This window comes from Gopherus flavomarginatus, chromosome 3 (genome assembly GCF_025201925.1).
Source record: "Gopherus flavomarginatus isolate rGopFla2 chromosome 3, rGopFla2.mat.asm, whole genome shotgun sequence".
NCBI classification, from domain to species: Eukaryota; Metazoa; Chordata; order Testudines; family Testudinidae; genus Gopherus; species Gopherus flavomarginatus.
In genome coordinates this window covers 251,258,250-251,280,239 of record NC_066619.1, presented here as the reverse complement: position 1 = coordinate 251,280,239, position 21,990 = coordinate 251,258,250, and the positions used below count along the sequence as shown (strand labels likewise).

At 39.6% G+C, this 21,990-nt stretch overlaps 1 protein-coding gene across 3 annotated transcripts in view; it reads right to left on the bottom strand.

The window, feature by feature from the left end:
- Positions 1-21,990, bottom strand: part of PPARGC1A (PPARG coactivator 1 alpha) — a 506,418-nt gene that overhangs the window by 62,927 nt on the left and 421,501 nt on the right. For 2 of the 3 annotated variants that reach the window (XM_050947556.1, XM_050947558.1), the window contains one exon: positions 3,681-3,860. In XM_050947556.1, the coding sequence (XP_050803513.1) occupies positions 3,681-3,860 (180 nt within the window). Of the gene's footprint in view, positions 1-3,680; positions 3,861-8,999; positions 9,130-21,990 lie in introns of those variants that run through there. The other variant, XM_050947557.1, reaches the window with a different exon arrangement.

Sequence of the window (21,990 nt, the reverse complement as noted above, 5' to 3'; positions counted from 1 at the left end):
GAACCCAAGTCTCATTTCCAAAACTGACTGAGGAACTCAGGAGCTTAAATACCATAGACTGTCAATGGGATTTTGGTGCCTAAGTGCCTACATCCCTTTTGAAAATGAGACGTATGTTCCTAAATCCATAATGCATGGCAATGCTGAAATGTAGCAATACCTAAATATCTTTGAAAATCTGGGTCTAACCTATGCTGCACACTTGCAAGAATGCATGAACAATTCTGGCACTTGCCATGCCAGGCCTAAAGACTACGTGTCAGAGGTGTGTTAGTGCTGCCAACAATATCTCACAGCCCAAGGGGGGCCTAGCAGCATGTGTCAGGACCCTGCCTATGTTTGAGAACTGGAAGCAGCTAGGGCCCAGCATCGGAAGAGTGTCCACTGCACTTTTCAACTCTCTTATAATTTCTGCCCTTTAGATGCAATCCTCCTACCTCTGTCTACACTCAGGTATGACATATGCAGACTAATGTGACTGTGACTTTAAACCTCAATGCCACATGACAGACCAATGGCTGTACATATTGTTGTGCACCAACTAAAGCAGTTTATATATAATAAATGACAGACAAAGCGCTATTGGACAACAATCTACCCCTCAGAGTCAGTAGTCTCTGAGCCAAAGTGTGCCCTCATTAACTTCAGTGCAATCTGTAATTGAAGTCCTTTGTGTAAATGATGGCAGAATTTGTCTGCTAGGGAAGATGGAAAAACACTTCTCCAAATCTTGGTTTCTGACATGTTAGTTGCTGCCTCACAATGCACTCCTCTAGACGTATTCCATTTACCTCTTTCTACTGCACCCTGGTTGTCTGCACCTCCAAATGCACCTTAATATGACTGACTTTAAAGGCCATGTGACGGACCAATGTCTCGATATCGCTGTGCACCAACCAAGAGAGTTTAAACATCATGTATTTATCCCTGTGTTTGTATATCATTTTGATCTTCAGGAATGGAATCAGCATGCACAATAAATGACAATTCTGTCCTTTATAAGTTTGGGCATTGATTCAGCAAGATACGTAAGAACATGCCTGACTTTAAGGCATGAGCAGTCTCACTGGGAGTTAATTAATTCCCATTGGAATTAAAAGTATTAAAGTTACACACACACTTAAATATATTGCAGAATCAGGACCTTAATTTTTAGAAGACTAAATCATAAGAACGTAAGAATGGCCATACTGGGTCAGACCAAAGGTCCGTCTAGCCCAGTAGCCTGTCCTCCAACAGTGGCCAATTCCAGATGCCCCAGAGGGAATGAACAGAACAGGTAATCATCAAGTGATCCATTCCCTGTCACCCATCCCCAGATTCTGGCAAACAGAAAATAGGGACACCAACCCTGTCCATCCTGGCTAATAGCCATTGATGAACTTATCTTCCATGAACTTATCTAGTTCTTTTTTGAACCCTGTTATAGTCCTGGCCTTCACAACATCCTCTGGCAAGCAGTTCCACAGATTGACTGTGTTGTGTGAAAAAATGCTTTATTTTTTTAACTTGTTGCCTATTAATTTCAGTTGGTGACCCTGAGTTCTTGTGTTATGAGGAGTAAATAACACTTCCTTATTTACTTTCTCCACTGCAGTCATGATTTTATGGACCTCTGTCATATCCCCTCCTAGTCGTCTCTTTTCCAAACTGAAAAGTCCCAGTCTTATTAATGGCATATGGCAGCTGTTCCATACTCCTAATAATTTTTGTTGCCCTTTTCTGAAGCTTTTCCAATTCCAATATATCTTTTTTGAGTGGTGATGACCACATCTGCATGCAGTATTCAAGATGTGAGCATTCCATGGATTTATATACTGTCTTATTATCTAGCCCTTTCTTAATGATTCCTAACATTCTGTTCACCTTTTTGACTGCCACTGCACATTGAGTGGACGTTTTCAGAGAACTATCCACAATGACTCCAGGATCTCTTTCCTGAGTGGTAACAGCTAATTTAGACCCCATCTCTTTATGTGTATAGGTGGGATTACATGTTCCAATTTGCATTACTTTGCATTTATCAACACTGAATTTAAACCTTTGCTGATTTTACTTCAGCCAATGAAAGAGGTCCATGCATTTGGTTTTTAGTGATTTATTTGGAAGCAGAAGTTCTAACTCAATAATTTTCTCTGATATAACACTATTTTAACCTTGCTTATAAACATTATTAACTCCTTCCCATACTGACCCTATAAGAATACTATAACAGAGCAGCCCAATTACTTGATTATAACATGTGTCACTTACTTGCTATGACTGAAACTTAAGCACAGGACACAACAATTTGAAGTTTCACAAAACTTCAGAATATGGAATGTTTCAAAATTTCTCCCTTGGAGACAGAGAACTGACTTCTGCTCCACTTACACTGGTTTTATACTAGTATAATACTATAGACTTGAATTAAATTACTCCTGAATTACACCAGTGTGAATGATAGAAAGACCAGGCTCAGAGGGCCAGTTTCTGCTCTCAGTGACATGAGTGTCACCAGAGTAACTTAATTTGCTGCAGTTGAGTTATGCCAGCATAAGTAATAGCTGATTTTGGTTCAGAGTATTTCATAAAGGCTGTACTTCACCTCCAAATGCATTTTACCTTGCTGAAGCATTTAGTATTTGCTAGGTATTAAATTTAACAGTCTTTATTCTGGGGAATCCCCCAAGTAAGTGGACCAGGAATGCTTCCTGGACAGGACATGTTTGTGATCTGCTAGGCAGAGATGAAGCAGGGGTGATAGCTTATTGTTGCCCAAGGTCTTCCTGCCAGCTCATCAAATGCACTATTGCCCAATTTCCCAGCCAGAGGACGATCTATTGCATTTACTACCATCTAGGAGGAAAGAAGATTAGGGTTCAGGAGGGGCATGGTTGTCTGAGAATTAAGTAGTGGAGAATCTTGAGGTCTTACACAGGAAAGGAGAATTAGTGGTTGAGGCAAAGAGAGTATAGCCCATCTCTTATATATGTTGACCCCCACAGCAGTATTTTAAAGAGGGCATTTAAATCACTCCTGAAATCCTTCAGTTCTCTCCGTAAGACTGCCCTCGGCCATTATGTCTACAAAACACACATCGGTGGCTAGTTAGTTGGCATGCTATGACCACTTCTTATTATGCTAATCAGAATAATCTGACTCTGATGCTGTGCTCCCTCCAGTCTGTTTGTTGCATCCACCTATGGCCTCATCTTGTACTTAGAATGGAAGGACTTTTGATATGCACATGTACAACACATAGCACAATTGGGGCCTGTTGGTGTAAAAATAATTAGTAACGTATAAAATGTTAAAGAGCCATCAACAGATGCTGTATTCCACTGTGTTTGTTTCTGCGAAATGTACGTGGATGACGACAAACAGGTTTCAACTTTTGTTTTTCTTTGCAACAGACTATTTTGCAATATCTCAGTGTTATGCCATAGTGTAACCTGGTATCTCTTCAGCGCTTTCATTCCAGAAATCAGAATTCCACTTAATTCTTTCCAAGCATTTCTTCTCTCCAGATAATAGGTCTAATTTTGATCATGAAGATTAAGAGTGTCAGAGGGAGGCTATAACAGACGTCACAGCTGTACTTCAGCATCTATTGGCTCTTTTTTTATTAGAAGACTGTCATTCCACCTGGTAAAAACATGAAGCAATCAGAAATATACTTTTGCATCAGCTTCCCTTACCTCGAATATATTTGATGATTCACTGCTGTACTGATTGGTAATGATTTCTGATTGGTCGCTGTACCACTTGAGTCCACCCAGAAAACCGTCTGCATCCAAGTCATTCACATCTAGTTCAGAAAGGTCAAGTTCTGGGAGATCTGGGCAAAGAGGCTGGTCTTCACCAACCAGAGCAGCACACTGCAGAGGGAAGTACAGAAACACACACTTTCATTAATCACCAGAATGTGTTAACCATAACTGCATGGGATGAGAATTAAGCCTTGATTAAGTCACTCACTTCCACAGAGAAGGTCACTAGAGTTAATCTCATTTTTAGAAAGACACACCGAGTGTTAGATTGTGACTAGCCTGCACAGGTGAGCAAAGTGGCCACTACTATCCTTTTCCTTATGCTCCTTGGAAAGTCCAGCACCTGCAGCATTAGAAATCCCAACAAGGACTGCCAAGGCATGGCCCTGTCTTTTCTGTCCTGGCTGGCAGAAAGGAATCAGCGCAGGTGGGAGTGCTTGGGTAACCAACTGGTAAGTGTGTTTTATGCATCCTCCTCAACGCCCAAACCACAGAAGATGTGAGTCTGTTACAGCTGCCAGCTATACAGGCTAGATCTGCACCTCAAGCTGCAGAGGCTCATGCTTTCAGCTCTAGATGGCCTTGTTTAATCCCTTGGTTTAATCAGTTGACCGCCACATGTACTGCACCCTGCTGAAGGATACAGCAGTAGATGCTGCTTTGTTCACTTCCCAAAGCTCCTGGAGACACTGTGCCTGCCTGCCACAGGCCATGCACTTCTATACCCATCTACCAAAGGCTCTGGCTTATCAGCACCCTCAGGAACTGCACAGATTTTAACAACACGGTTCTAAACTATTGTCCTCATAGTAAGCAAATCATGAAGTGTATCTCATGCGCCTGGCAAGTGCTAGAGCACTCATGGTTAGTTTATGGAGTCTCCCAACCTGCGGCTGTTCTGATTGTACGTGTGTGCACGGCTGTAGCTAAGAGACTTACGGTCTGTAAGCAGCAGCTATATCAGAAGCACCAAGAGGGAGCATTCCTCTGGCCTACCCATCCAGCACAATGCTACACTTGTCTCATCCTCCCGTCATTGCTGGGGAAATTCACCATAGAGCAGATTCAACACTTAAGCCCAGTATTAAGGGAAAGGGGTGGGGACTAAAGTGCGTGGACCTTCTTCACTAGTGTGAATGTCGTCCTCTGCATACCTTAGAAACAGAGTACAGACCTGTATAGTATCAATTTCATTAACAGAAACCCAGAATATTTTCTTCAGTACATCAGGATCAGTCATTTTAGGTATCAACTGAGCTAAAAAAAATACACACTTTCATACTATGCTTCTACTGTAGCACAGAAACTTTAATTCAAAAATACCACCTGAATCATTTTTCATTATTAACAGAAACCAAGAAATATACAATTGAAGTCCATGCCTTCACTGATAACCAATGCAGCAGCTCCTTTCACTGCTCCCCCATATACATCATTGGAAAGAAAGGTGGAGGGTTCTTCTGTACAGAAGCTGCTGGCAGATCCAGCAATTAAGTGGTTAAAAGCCATAACAAAGTCAGCTGAGAATGGGTTTTCACCACTGCCTTTAACTGATTGTCTCTAGCTTTATCTGTTTGTGTTAATGTTAAGGATAGACCAAACAGAAAATCCAGACCTCAGAAACTCTTGGACTCCAGTTAGCTGATTGGGCAATTTGAATGATCTCCTAGGTTCAACTTTAAATGAAGTCAATCCCGGAAGTACGACCACCTGAAAAGCTAGGTTTGTAGGGCAATAACCTTACCATGCCCACTGATGTGGATAACTCAATATTAGTTATGCTACTCTTAAAAATGTTGCCTCTTGCAATGATATAAGAGAGCTGAACATACATTTAAATAAAATAAATTTCACTGAGATTTTTGTAGCTGGGAATCTTTGCAAGTCTGCATTGCATGGGCGATATGCAGCAGCATAATGGTGAGCAACACTCTGGGAACCAGGAACAGAGTCAATAGACTCAGTCCAGCTGGTAAAGGCTATAATTTACCATGCAACTTCCACTAGCCTACCAGGACACTACAAGACAATTATACAATAGGCCAAGGGGCAAAGGAACCTAGGGATTGCAAGGGGAGCCTTTGAAATAGCAATTGCTTTTCTTCCTGTTGTTTAAGAGGGCTTGGAACTTCAACAGGCCAAGGCCTTGCTCAGGTGAAATTTTGTACAATGAAATTTACTTCTTTTTATTTTGGCCACAGAAAAACTGCAAAGAAAAAGAAATTAAAAAGCTTCCTCATTTTCTAGCGCTGACATAACCTTCCAGCAGCAATCTTATAATGCCGAGATGACCTTTTTTTGATGCACAGATGAAATCTGTGATCTCATTAAAGGATAATCTAGTTTTTGACTGAAAAGGTAGAGTCTCAGCATCATTCCCAGGTTTATGTTGTGGAGGTCACTGGCTTAAAACTGATGCTGTAGACTTCTAAAGTATCCTGCTGATCTGTTATTACTTTTGTTTGTAAAAATAGCTTCCCTCTGTGCATCACCTAGTTAAACATCTTAGGGACGTAGTAATATGCATGTTGAAAGTCCCACAATGGGCATTTTAAGCAATATAAACAGCTGTATAAAAATGTCCATTGCAGCTTTCATTTGTCTATAACGATGGCAGTGTCACTCAAAAAATGTAACAGCTGAAATGAAGTACACATGCTCTTGCCAATGTTAACACGATAATAAAATCAATGTTTCTGAATATGGTATTCAGAAATAATCTGAGACACATTAGTAGCAAGTGTTCCTGTTATTAATTTATATTTGGCTTTTGAATGATGCCAGGTTTAACACTCCAAGTCCTATAACTGTCCTCATTTGACATGTTGATATTTACTCTTTGCCTTTACATCTGTAACAGGTGTGCCTGCATTGCCATAACACATTTCATTGTCTTTTCACAGGTATGACAGCTATTTCACAACTATATCCTTAATTTTATAATAAGATTTAAGAGGATAGAGTAGTCGCTAAACACAAAAGGTTAATTATTGTGTATTATTTCACTCTCAACAGACTTTTTCTCTTTGTTAAGGAGCAAACAATAAATTAGCTTAACTGCACTGATGATAATGAATCATTATAATTAAGTATAATTCTTCATTAACCTTTCAGACATCTTTGTGACTTTGAAGGTAAATTAAAAAAAAAAAAAAGACTGGACTTGTGCCACATTAATTATATTAATGTAAAAATAATCTTCTTTTTATTTTTAACAAGTTTGTTGAAACAACAAGGGGATGAACCTAGTAAAGAATGACAGACTTGATGGAATGTGTGCCATGCAGATTCTCTCTATCAATCTTTGCAACCTGACTGCACATCACCTTCATTAAACAGTGAAACACTGGGGACTCTGATCAGCTATAGTGATGCAGGCCTCTATTAAGCAACATGTTAGCCTGTCATTATGTGCAAGAGGGTATAATGCATTTTAAGTTGACAACAAACATTAACAATTCAAAATATGAACGCTGCCTATAGTACCTGCTGCCTGTAATACTGTAGATCATAAAGGTGGATCCCCAGAGCCAAAGCAGCATGCCGCCACCACTATGTTGCTATACAAAGTAAAATGCAAGAGCCAGTTGGTAAAAATCTACCAACAGCTAATCCTATCCACCACACAATTAATATTAAGATCAACCCTTTTTTCTCTGTGAAAAAAAATGATTGCTATAAATGATCTATTCCGTTACTAGCTTGAAATTACTGCAGGAACTCTGATGATTAAAATAAACCTTCAATATTTCCATATAAGCTTGTTCCTCAATCAAATCCTAGCAGCATTAGGAATAATACATGGATGGAAAAATGAAGCTACAGCAGCTGAGACCCACTCTATAAACCAGACAACTCCTCACAGGATACTCCAGCTACTCAGAAACAATTAGAACTTTGGAGCCAGAAAGTCATCCACTTACAGCCTTGACTCATAATAGCTACAGGACATATGAATTATCCATATCTATTCCATTTTACCAAGAAATCAAAACAAGATAAGAGCAATTACAATATGCAAACAGAAATCAGTGGATACAATGATGTGCTCCAAATATTGAAAACACAACAAAAAGAGTTAAGAATCCGATGCATGCCTTACTAGATAGAAAAAATGTAGTTGTACAAACAGAGAACTCAGCACATTTTCACTTTAGATGTGTATCTCTGCACCATATATGCATCTTATTTAAAAGATGTCTAAGGGGAGCATTTTAAGTACTTATTCCAAACTTGTCGTCAGGGGGTCAGTTCCTTTGAGCAGGTCTGTCTGTCTTTTGGATTCCTCTCAACTGTGTCCAAAGAAAGTTTCCTTTGCTTCATAAGTTGCCAGAACTTTCAGATAATGCTCCATTTTGCTGAATGCAAATACGCAGAAATCCTCAAACCTCACTTTATACTCCAGAGATTACCAGGGAATTGCTTGCTTTTTCCTTTATGAACTGTAGCCAGCAGAAGCTGTGGATTTGATGTATTGCCATCTATTTTTATAGAAGCAGCGGCGGCAGCAGCAGCAGCTCACACAGTCCCGCATAAACTCTATTCTCATGGTTCATCCTGTTGTCTCTGCTGTACAGTAGGATTTAACTATTTGCTGGACTACTTGGATTAACTGAGAACCTTGTCCTATGGAACATTTTAACTGCAATACTATAATCCAGTTCAATAATCAGAAGTAAAGTAACATCTATTTCCAGTAATCTGTTTTAAAGGAATTTAAAACAATAAAGCAACAACATCATATTCATCTTTCTCTGTCTGTGTGTGTTAATTCTGCAAGTGATAAATGAGAAAAATCCTGAACAGAGCACAGCAAAAAACAAAACCAAAAAAAATCAAAATATGAAACCACAGATTAATTTTAATTTTTTCTAAAAAATCTTAATCTAATTATAAATAGACATGGCATTTTCCCAACCAGGCCACTAAATGCCACTGGAAAGACTTCAGACACTGATTCATATCAATATCTTAGAGCATAAATATTGCATATGACTGGAAAGCGAGCCAAAGGCACATGAAAATAGTTTCCAACTGCAGGAGATACTGATGACAGCAGCTAAGCTTTGATTTGCTCAAGGCATCATAGAGTAACCTTAAATTAGTAAAGTTACTGGGGTTCAGATAAGACTTCTTTCCAACATATAATATCTAGTATACTTTTATAATTATTACATTTAAAAAAAATTACCTCCAGAAGGGTGGCACACAAGACAATTCTCACACTGTTCATAATGCAAAGCTCACCTCTATATCACTCCATACAGAGTCCTGGTTGCACATGTCCCACGCCATCCAGCTCCTGAATGACAGCAGTATAGCTTTTAAACTACAATCCACAGTCTCACACAGAGCATACACTCATGCAGGCAACTAGACCCTTACTGAGAGTGAACTGAAGGCACCTGTCTTACTACTGTTCCCAGTCACATGACAAAGCTATTTAAAAAGTAGGCTGGGCTGTCACTCACCCAGCCTTCTTGTGCTGCTGCTAAAACTAGTGACGTCACTAGTCAGAGGCAGACCTAGGCTTAAGTGAAGTAAATCTTTTTAAAAACCACTCAGACCTTTGAGTCTTCAGCACCACACTGTGATTAAAATCAGATTTTAATGCCACACCCCCTAAATTGTGCTGTTGCCATATAACTAAAATCCCCTACAATCTTTTTTTAATTTCTTTTTTTCCAAAACAAACAGACAAAGCTGTATTTATTACAAAGACAAAAGTGAAGTAACTCTAATATGAGTTAAAACGTGTTTTTTGAATACCTTGATTCTAAGTGGGCTACTTAGGGCTCGCTAACTAGTGCTGTTTAATTTGGAAATGCTATTAGAGAGGTGTGTAAAAAGTTACTGCATGATTAATTTTTACTAGTCATTTTATATCTAGTGGAGTATTTTTTTTAAATTGTGGTATATCAGAAACTTCTGGTCAATAACCACGGGAGCTTTTCTGTTTTTCTTTTTTTTTTTTTTTTTACAAGCAAAGGTATCTACACAGATTGTACCTCACAGTGAGGCTGCAAACATGAATGCAAACACATTACTTTACTTATTTAGCATCTGCTACAAACAAGGGGCCTGATCCTGCTCCCACTGAAATACCAATTTCTTTTTTCAGCTCTTCTCTAATCGTTTCCATTTCTCATGCAGGCATCCTGGAAAACAGTGTTATTAAATACAACTATTGTAGTCCTGCCCATAACTGCTCAGATTCCTGTCTGCATTTTCACATAAGTAGTATTTCCTTAGTGCTGCCTCAGGGTGAATTTTTGTATAAACACTGTATTCCAACCTCACTGACCTGGGCTGTGCATTTTCCGTTTAAAAACAAGAATGCTCTTGTTGTCATGTGAAAACACGACATGCTATTAACAGAAGTGTTTCTTCTTTAAGCCTTTTACAGCTCTTTCTCTGAGACAATGGGAGCTGCTGCAGGTGCAACTGGTTTATGATGACACTACACACTGAATACATAACAAACTGAAGGTACCAAACATAACTGCAGAACATTTCCCACAACAGAAAAAAATAAAGGTCTTGTTTAACCATTTCCACCTGCCTTTTCATTCTAAAAAAAAGTTGTGTCTTTTGTCTTTTTAATTAGCTGGATTTAAAAGTCTAGTTTGCAAAATATAAATGCTAGATATGAGTCATGATGTCCTGCTAGTTATAGTCACAAAACCATCATTGGTCATTCTCCTTGCTATGATATATTAGTTTTCACTGTTAAGTTATTTGCAAACTTGATTATTCTAAATGCTACATGAATGTAGTTATTATCAAGCTACAGAGTTTTTGCTGAGAGAAAAGACAAAAAGAGGCTGCAAGAGGTTATTTTTCAGATACTAAATGCATTTCAAAAATTGTAACAAGTCACAGGAAAACACCTGACTTATTTGACAATTTATCGTTGCTGGATTTGAAAAAAAGTACAGATTTCCCTGCTTGTGTTTAAGTTGCAAATCACATCACACTGTCATATTTTCATCAAACATGTATGACAAAAAATGACACTGTTTTTACTTTACTTAATTTAAAAAACCACAACAAAATACCCTGTGACTACAGAAAGCCTTTTCCTACAAATGATTAAATTAACGGTATTACTTGGCTCTCACCATGAAAAAAAACTAATTTCCTTCCCAATTATATGCTGATTTAATGATAAAACTGCAGCAAATTATTAAGATCTGGGGCAAAGGTCATTACCTCTAACCTCAGAACAGTCAACTGTGAAATAATGTTGGGCACCCGACTGACTGAAGTGGAGTAGATTCTTATTAATTATTATCAGTGGATCCATGCTTGATGGAATATTCTCCTTCAATACCTACTCATAATTGTGTTCATTGACTGTACAGAATCCATCATTTTTTTTAAGTTCCATTCACACCTTTTATAGAAATGTATTTACACTGGAACATTTTATATTGCTGTTTTGGATATTTTGACCTGCTTGTGTTGTTTCTATTTTCTACAACTCCACTTCACTGCTTTTGCTTCAAATTAGCAAATTAACTGATAAACACAAACTGTAACCTTTGTGGTGATTTCATACAAGCTTTAGAGATGGGAGAACTTTCCTAGCACGTAGTGGATAGTACCAGCAACAACTAATAACAGTATAGGGGCCTCTAGAGCTTTACTTATGGCCCATCCACACTTTGGCTTGACCTATTCTTGCAGCAACAATTTTCCAGAATGGATGTCAAGGAATGTTCTGACCAAACTGTACTTGAAAACCATTTTTCCAACACAGTTCCAGATCACACGGTTTAAACAAGGGTTCTCAGTCAATCATGGCTTACCTTTTAAAGAACTGTCTAGCTCAAATTTTACCATGAACTTGCCCATTAGGTATCTTTTATCAATGTCCTTAAACATGGTTTGTAACCAACCATATATGTAATGCAAAACAAAGTTACAATGGTATATCATGATGGAAAATAGTTTTGAGGTGATCATAAGCAATTGTGTAGACAGAGGGTTTTCAATTATGGGATCAGAGTCTCCTATTGTTCACACAGAGAAAAGAGCGATGGCAGGGCCACATCTATCAAAGAAGCAGGCAATGGCCACAAACTGCCTTCCAACAGGTGGGTAGCTTATGGAGGCTACTCCAAAGTAAAAGATGGGTTCATATGATTGTTCAGCCTTCACACATGAAGACGCAGCCTCTACTGGATGCTGACAGTAGAAGTTAAAACTACTCTCCCCGAAGGAACCTGGATTATTACACCTTCCTGTGCCAGTTTCAGTGACTTTCACCCCTAATGCTTCATAAATGCTAAAAGCTGAACAAATGTGTTTCATAGGCAGTTTCTGAGGACACACTCATTACAAGTAGACTTTTCAAACTAATTAGACTGCCCAATGTCTTTCATTCCGGTATCACTGTTTTAAAGAAAGACTAATCTCTAAAGAAATGTACCCATTTTTTTATATCACACCTGTGAGCTTAGAATTTTTCAGTTTTGGGAGGCTCAACCACATAAAGGAGTCAGTTTCCTACAGAAATCTTTATAAGTGGTTGAAAGCAGATTTAGGGGAAACAAAACAAAAACAACAACCAGATACTTCCTGCTAGTAAGGAAGAAAAACTCCAGTTTCGCAACTTGTTGCACATGAGCAGACTCTTACACCTGAGCAGAGCTCCATTATAGTCAGTGGTGCTCTATACCAGCACAGGAAACTTCTGCAAAGAGTCTGCTGCAGGACTGGGACCACAGATTGCTGTTGGTACCTCTTTGTTATAGCAATGGGATGGGAATCACCAAGTTATTTTTCTCTCTCTTTCTTTAATTCCCCCCCCCTTTAAAAAAATCCATTTTTCTTAAGTCTCTAGGAAGCATGCAGAGACTGACTGTGGGCACTAGGGGCTAGTGTCTTGCAAGCTCTTCAATTGCATTCCCACTCAGTCTGGCCCCAATTGTTCAAAAGCACCAATTCCATACAGCAGGCTGAACACTTTACTGTTATTGCACTTTTCCATGTGTGCAATTGCTCTTCCAACACAAGAAACAGCCAGGCAACAGTTCTAGAAGTGGGATTTCCAAACGCACCTAAGGGATAATACTTGTGCTCCTAACTCTTTGGAAAATCCCATCCAGATTCTCCTGGGTACACTTATTAGCATCAGTCATAACTTTATTTCCCTTAAGCTCTCATAGAAACTTCTAGAAACGTCTTCCATTGTTTTTCATTAACAATGATCAATATTTTTCTGACTTGTTCGGAGAAGAGCCTAAGTAGGGTAACCTCAGTATCTGGTATCAAATGGAGCATACTAGGTGTAACCCTGGGGCAATTTTTTAGGAGCTAAGAATGTTCTAACAGTCTCACCTAAAGTACTCTTAAGGTATATTAAGAGTAAACTCTTTTGGGCAAGGACTCTGACTCCCTCTGTATCTGTACAATGCTGTGCACACTATTGGTGCTTGGTACTGTAAATACTAACATATATGACTATTAACAATATTAAATCTATTTTAGATGGGTTGCTCTCTAAGGCCTGATATACACTGGGGGAGGGGAGGGGATCAATCTGATATGCAACTTCAGCTATGAGAATAGAGCAGCTGAAGTCAACGTATCTTAGATCGACTTAGATTGACTTACTTCGCATCCTTGGGGCGTGGGATTGACAGCCACCGCTCCCCCATTGATTCTGCTTCCGCCTCTCACCCTGGTGAAGTTCTAGAATCGACGCAATACATCGATCCCCAATAGATCAATCACTACCCCAATAGATCAATCACGATCCAGTGGGTAGTGTAGACATACCTTAAGGCAAATTAACTCTATACATTTCTAAAGGGGAGCATAACACCATTTTCATAAATGTCACCTAAAGAGCCAAAATCCACCCATTCAGCCAAAAAATGGGCATCATTTTAAGTTTTGCATGATTGCACATGAAAGAGTCCCTGGTGCGCTCAGGGTGCATTTGAACTAGTCTACGAGGACTTGGCTAAACCTCTCTAATAAACCATTATAGGAGTATGTATTTTCTTCTCTCCTGAGATGACACATATTTGAACTGTCATGGTGCCATTTTCACTGATTCTATGTGACATATGTTCATATACAGCTGACATAACATTTGAGAAATGATGCCTTCTACAGGTAGTACTTATAGGGAAAGAGTATTGTATAGGATGCATACAGTTATGCAAATTTTTGTTTCCTTAAAAAAAATGTTGTATGCAAAGGTAGTGATGAGTTTAAAAACCATGGAAATTGAGTCCCTGGTATATCTACAGGATGGGTGATAGCAGAGGAAGCTTCTTCATAACATTCCAAAGATGCACCTAAACTCTGGACTACAAAGGACAGCTCAGGCTCCGTGGCCATTCAATCTTTGACCATTCTGCTGATAGGGGTGCCAATTCGACTCAGTTTTGGAGATGGCTTTGCAGTGTGGTCATTTGCTCATGGGGTTGGGATCTCCAAGCACAAACCAAAATGTTGGGGAGTTCCCATTGCTACAGGCAAGCATGACATCCTTCCCTACCCACTCCACTTCAAAGCATTACTGTATCTAATGCGGGGGGGAACATCACATAGCTTTCTAACTTCATCAGTTCTGTAAAATGGCTGGAAAAATGGATTGATTGGAGTGTACACAGTACAGTACTGAAAAGAACACTAATCTTTAAATGCTCTAAAATCAAATCTTGTTTTACACAAAACAGCTATAGGAAAGTCAACGTGAATGAAGCACCTTTGAGTGAAGGAACAGAGGGAAAGGCAGTGGACAGCTTTAGTGCCTCCTAGCAATTTTTTTAATAAACTAGAGATGACAGACAGCCTTACCAACACATCTCTCATGTTCAAATAAAACTTCCTCAGACAGAGCTCTGTGGAACTGAGTCAGCCTTTTTTCTTGGGCCTTGCTCTTGGCATTTTTTTATATTAAAACAAAGTATAAGGTGGAAATAAATGTTAGTCATTTGTCCTAATTGTTGTAATATGGGGCACAGATGTGTTTTTTATGAACACAAAGGAAAATAAAATGTACAAAAACAATGGGAATTAAAAAATCTGATTTTGCACCATATAAAGGGCCAGGTTGTGCCTCACTTCCAAGCAAGCAAGTATGGGGAAGGAAAGAGCGTGGAAAGGGTACAAGAAGTTTATCCCATTCAGTAGCTGGCACCAGCTTAGTCTCTGAATGACCATAAGTGCAGAGAATGGTCTTGCCTCATGCTCCTGCAGGCATAAGATATGTCAAAAAGGGCAGAGATCAGCCAGGAGGAGTCAGGTCAAGGCGCAGTCCACTCTCTGCATGGGCCAACAGATCCTCACTTAGGAACAATGTCTCCTGGAGGAGCAGCTTCACGTGAACCCTTACCCAGAGTTGTTCCTGTCAGCCATAACTGAGCCTAAATGTTATTTTTTAGCCAGAACTCTCCTTGCATTACAGTTTGCAATATATAAACGTGCTGGATGAATCTTCAAAAGTTTCCAGGTGTCCAACTGATAGCATTTGAAAGTCTAAGTATTCTTTCAAACCTTGTTCTTTGATCAGCACAATTAATCCGAACGGCCAAATGCGCAAGACTCAAATCATTCTGATCATTTAATTAACCTTCAGGTGAGCATGTCAACTTTTGGGTCTTTACTCAAACAAATGAAAACTCCAAACCTTCTGTGGTTCACTCACCCCTAGTGAGGTTTGGTTCACTATTTTGGCATGTCTACCTTAAAACTAGGGCCAAAGGACAGTGTAGAGAAATGAAATACAATGGGAGGAAAGTTGACCACACATTTTCAATGCTCTAAAAGATGTGATTCAAGTTCAGGTCAATTTTTTTTTGTTTGGTTTCTACCTTATCCAAACCATGCATCCAGACATTTTTTGGGGAAAGTGATGTGCAGTAAGTTGAAAAGAGGCAGTTAGAAAGGCCGTGTTGAAAATTGTTACCATAGGCTTGATCCAAAACCCACTAAAGTGAAGGGGAGTCTTTCCATTGACTTCAGTGGGCTTTCGATCAGGCCCTATCACTGGAGATGGCGACAAGAGAATTCAGAGCAGAAACGTTTCCAGAAAACTCTTCCCTATTTCATTTTGATGTGGATCAACCTCCTATATTTCAGAGTTTTCTCCCTGAATGAAATGGGAAGATAGCAATGTTCCATAACTGATATTGCATTAGCCTTTACTACCTCATCTGGGAAATTCTTTGTTCCTACTAAGTTTAGTATTGTTATAATGTCCTCTTCCCTCAGGCACATAACACTGACTATGTCCATAATAGGTTAATGTCTGCTATTTCTTTACTAAATATGTACCAGCCCTATCCTGAAAGCTCTTCTATATGCCTGCTCTTTCATCATTTCAATGCCAAAATTATGAGCCATAAGGGAGACCCATTTAAAGTTCAAATCTATGTCAGGCAACAAGTAAAATGAATTTGCTGGTCTCATGTTTGTCCCTAGTGAATATCTTCCTCACTACAAAGCTCCTAGGCAAGTTGACACAATTGAGCAATATTTGCCCTCCCTGCTTAATAAAACTCCACACCTGGAACAGCAGATCAGGACTGAGATGCATGACCAGAAACACTGCCTGCACCAAACCCTTGACTTGGCTGTAGCATCAGTCTTTCACTTATGTTGACAGATTTACCCTTCCTCTCCCACCAAAAAAGAACCAACCAAAAATAGGAAGCTGCTTAATTTGAAATTTATTTTAATTTATGAATTTCAAGTAGATTCTGCACGTAAAAAAAAAAAAGGCAAGCAAACCAAAACCAGAGAGCACTTAATCATAATATTATTACCAATTTATTAAACCAAAACTGCATACAATGGAGAAATGACTAAGAAGCATCCCCAGGGGGTTTGTGAATGTATATCTCCAGCTGTTTCATTCTCATGTGCAATCCTGTTTACAAAGAAATGGAAAAGTGTTTGTGCTCCAGCTCAAGATAATATTACATTGTTTGCAGATTTTCTTTTAAAGCTGAATGGGAGTGTGCAAATCTCACCGGAGACATATACTTTAGGGATAGAGTGCTGACAGTTTTAGGATAGGGTGGGGGAAACACATGGTAAAGGTTAATCCGAGCCCCAGACAGCGCTATAAATTGTAGCATAGCTGGCAATTCTTGCCCAATATACATGTTCAATTTTGTCTCCCATGAAAGGGATGAAGGCACTAAATAACAACATGTTTGATTTTCATTTAGCCATTTTAATGATAGGGGATATTAACCAGTACAGATAATTTATCTTCAGATTTATTTTGCACCAGAGAAAATGCCTTACCAATTTTTTTTAAAAAGTCATTTACACAAGGGAATAAATCTTCCCAAACAATAAGTGGGAAAGTCATATTTCTTTAATTTTGCTAAAGTCTAAAAATGCTCATCTGACAGTGAAACAGACAGTAAAGGTATTTTAATCATGGATATAAAAGGTTCTCTTCTAAATAAAAGGCATAGCTTTACTTCAAAAAATCTCATCTGATTTAGAGAGCAGTATCTTTTATACATTTTGTTCAAAATCTCTGACAAACTAGGAGAGAGACATGTAATTTTCACATCACCCTCATTTTTAGATCAGTCCCAATGCTAAAAATAGACAGAACCTAACCTTTCAAATATCTGTACTGCTGCATACCAGAAACGTAAGCTTTCTGTGCTTCTTATGGCTTTCAGTGCCTTGTGCTGTGTTTGTCTTCTCTATTACATTATCCCACGTTGCATATTGCGCCAAAGCACGACAGGAGTTGCTAGCTGCGATGTGCAGTGCATTGCAATATATGGACTCAGGATGAGCAGCAAGATCATTTAAAGCAGTATTTCCTCTTTGTTGTGCTGTTTGAGTTCACAGCATAATGGACACTATGGCAAAACTGAACATGCGAACCTAAGATATGAAAATGAAGCTGTGCTGGCGGATCCCAGAGTTCTGCTTAGGAAAGCGCAGCTCTGTATTTTGCAAACACCAACTTTTTTGAAGTATAAAAGGGAGAGAGGAAAGAAGAAAGGATGTATTCAAATCATTATTGTTTTATTGTTTACTTTGCTTCAGATCCATTTCTAAATATTTAATAATGTCACTTCTCAAATAGCAAATTCAACCCTGATTGACTTACTATTTGGTGAGGAATTATTACATGGCAGAGCGCACAATGACTATTCCCTTACATTTTGTTTTGTATATAATAACTGTGCTTGGCTTTAGCAGAAAGGGTCAAATTTATCCCTGGTGTAATTCCAATGACTGGAGCGCCAATGGAATTGAAAAATCAATGGAATTTAAGTTGATGGAGTTACACCAGAGATAAATCTGGCCTAGCTTTTGTAGACTCTTACTTTCATTTTACATTCCTCACTGTCTCTTGCACTACAAGAAGTATAGTTTCATCTTCATTACTGCTCTCTGTTTATCACGTTTTCATGCCAGACCATTACTTATCATGAGGTAAGTCAGTGAAGTAATATCTCAGGTTGTACCTGGTGCCTTTTAGTTTTTCTGTGAATTTTGCTTACCCCATGAAATCAAAATAAACTTTGTGCTGGTAGTTACCTGCATATTCCTTTGAAGGAACTAGCAAAAACAAGATCTGAAGGCCTTGCTTTTCTTTGTTTATTGTCATACTCTTCTGCACTGATTCTCTGAGTCAAAAGTTTATCAAGATTTTTAACAGATCAAAAATGAAAAAAATAACTTACATGGGTCATAAACATGCAAACGAAGCAACAGACTCAAATTAGCTCTTTCAAAGAGTTTGGATGGAGAATGTCTTAACTGTTGACAAAGAGGCAAGAACAGAAAACAAAGCCATAGAAATAAAAACTATTCAATAAAAAATCGATTTCATTATCACCACCTATACAACTTAATTTTCTTGGCATCCATATCCCTAATGCAGGTTTGTGATAGATTGTACAATCACTTTTTAATTAAGCCCTACTGCGCTTTGTATTAAGAACAACACAGTAGACATTATGGCATAATATATCTACCAAAATATTTAGTGCTTATCCTTTGCATTTTGGAATTTAAAAGTTGTTCTCTTAGGAGGTGGTATCAGTATTTAACAACATTCTTGACAGCAAGTGTATGAAACAAAAGCTTCATACTTAATCTAAGCATGTCAAAACTGAAACCCTTTAAAATAATTGCTTTCTGAATATATGGTACTTTCATTGCATTATTTTATTATTACCCAGCTCTCAACATCTTAAGATGCAAAACTTGTTCCATCTCTTACATACTGATGAGATACGAAGAAACATGATGTTAGAAAGTGACATTTGACCAATACATTTGAATGGCATATAAAACTGAGGTCATCACGTTACAAAAGAAACTTAACAAGAAGCTGTAGAAGACTGGAAACTTCCTAGGATGATAACATTTTTTTCTCAGTTCTCATTTGGTATATCACACTCTGCTACATGTGATGGGCCAGATCCTGAAGGGGAATAACAGCCTTTCTTCCAGTAGAGCACTGGCACTTTTCAGAGGGCAACATTCACTTTAATTACTAAAAAGTACCCGCCTTCTTCTTCCAGAGAAAAAAGACTGTTGTTGCATATATATAATGTGGCTTTAGTTTTTAATGCCAGAAATGAATCAGTAAACATAGTTACATTATGGTATACTATTTCTTATGCTGTACCCATAGTAACCAAATTAATCTCAAGGCACTGCTGGCATTAATTCAATCTGAAGCTTGTACTTTGGATTTCACATAGGTGCCTTCATCCTATTCTTCTTCTCAACCAATAAAATGTTAATATATGGCAATACATTTATTTCTGGTTCAGTTTAAGTACTTTGCAAAAACCTAATTAATATCAATCATATATTACATCACTGAGGGGTTTAGTAGACAAGAGATTTCTGCGCTAACATATGGGAATGGAATAGATCAGGGGTCTCAAACTCCCGGCCCACGGGCCATCTGCGGCCCGCAAGCCTCCCCAATATGGCCTGTGGGGCTCCAGCAGTTTTGGGTCCGGGTCTCTCCCTTGGCCCCACTTGCTGCCCCCAGGCACTCCCCTCCAGGGGCTCCAGCTGTGCAGCGGAGCTGAGCAGCGTCTGCCTGCTCGCTCCAGTGGCTGCTGGCCCCTCCCTGCAGTCCAGGGGCAGGGCTGTGCCTCTGCACGCTGCCCCCACCTCAAGCACCCCTGTGGCCAATGGGATGCTGTGGGGGGGTGCCTGGGGGCAGAAGTGCATGGAGGCCCCCCGGCCTGCCCTGCCTTGGAGCCCCAGTTAAGCACTCAATGCTCAACCCGCTACCAGAAACTGCACCCTCTCCCCATACTCCTCCAGCCCCCAAACCCCCACCCAGAGCCTGCAACCCCTCCCCACCCCCCAGCCCCAAACTCCATCCCAGAGCCAGCACATACACCCCCTCCCCTACCCAAACTCCCTCCCAGAGCCCAACCTCTCACCTCTTCTGCACCCAAACTCCCTCCCAGAGTCTGCACCCCAATCCCCTATCCAAGACCTCCTCCCCCACCCAAACTCCATCCTAGAGCTTTAGGCAGGTGGGGGGCGGAGTTTTTTGGGTAGTGGGTTCTGGTTGGCATGAGTGACTTGGCCCACTGGGAGGATTTGAGGACTGGCATTGGCCCTAAGGTAAATTGAGTTTGAGACCCCTGGAACAGATGATCCAGGAGCTCCTTTCCAGCCCTAACTTTTGTGCTCTAGGAGATGACAGAGAAGCACAGGCTATCAGGGATGAATTAGGGCAATTTGGGGCTATAAATTCATATTTTCATGCATTTCTTGGCAGCCATGATGGCTAGATACAAACTTTTAAAAATGGAAGTGGAGATTTTTGTCTCATCATGTGACCCCAAGAGCCAAGCCCTAGGCATTGACCCATAGCAAGGGATTTTCAAAAGCGCTTAAGTCACTTAGGAGAATAAGTCCCATGGATTTTCAAAAGCATTTTTGCTCCTAAGTGATTTAGGTGCTTTTGAAAATCCCACCTACAGGCCTCATTCCAGTCCTTTCTTCTACTAATGCACATGGCCCTTCTGCCAAAGCCACAGGACCAGATTGTGCCACATTTACTCACATTGAGTAGTATCTGATTCAGCAAGCAGTCCCAACAAAATCACTGAGGCAACCCCATCATGAGTAAGGGTGGTAGAATGTAGCCAATAAGGATGAAATTCCTGACTCCTATACAAAGGGGGATTTGGGGCAACAATCTGTCTGGAGATTGATTCTGCTTTGAGAAGGGGGTTAGACTAGATGACCTCCTGAGGTCCCTTCCAACCCTGATAGTCTATGATTCTATGATTCTATCAAATTCTGACAATCAGGCCATATGAAGCTGCTCAGAGTGAAAAGAAGGTCGCTCCCCAATTGTGGGATGGGCCACTTGGCTGCAGTACACTACGGCTAAAAATTGTCCAGAGTTCTTCTGTGCTCGCTGTGTGAGGGTTCATGTATCCATAGGTCCACTGGCCTTTCACCCAGCCCACCTCAAGGTTGCCCTGAGTCAGCACTTCTCTAGTGCACAATAGGTTCAAAATTCTCCACGCGAAACTGCTTCACTCAACTTGTTGTGTAGAGGTGCACCAGTGATTCTGTGGCACAGAGAGCTTTGGATGACCCTCTGCCAGTGTTTCCCTAAGGGCTGGATTTTGATGTCCCTGTGCACACAAAACTCCCATTGATTACAGGTTGTGTCTTTACAAGAGAACATTACAATTCTTAGGGCCAAATTTTGCAGTCAGACGTTCCCATTTGGCTCTCACTGCCTTGAGTGAGAGCTGAATGGTGAATCCAAGGGCATAATGTAGCCCTTCGTTTTTACCAGTTGCTACTGAATAAGGATTCCTAGAACTGCTCAAAGATTTGCTAGTTCAAGCTTGAGTCCTGTTACTATTTCAGACTCTTCTCTTCTTCCACAAATTAGATACTTGGCTGGCTTAAAAAAGTGAGACAGAAAATACATCCCCAAATATGCACACTTCTGATCATTCCAAAGGGAAAACAACACCAAGTAGCTTAAAACGCTTGTTAGTGAAAGTCTTTTCCATATCATGCAAATAGCAGACAAAAATATCTTCTAGGCAATTGATATACATACAAATATTGGTTATTTTAAACAGTAATTTGTTATTGAGGACATTTCACTGCATAAGATATTATTCAATTTCCTCAAGATTTGCATGGAAAAGGAATTGGAGAGCACATGATCAGTCATTTAACTATTACGTAAATGCATCTATCATAAGATCACACAGCTTTCAAG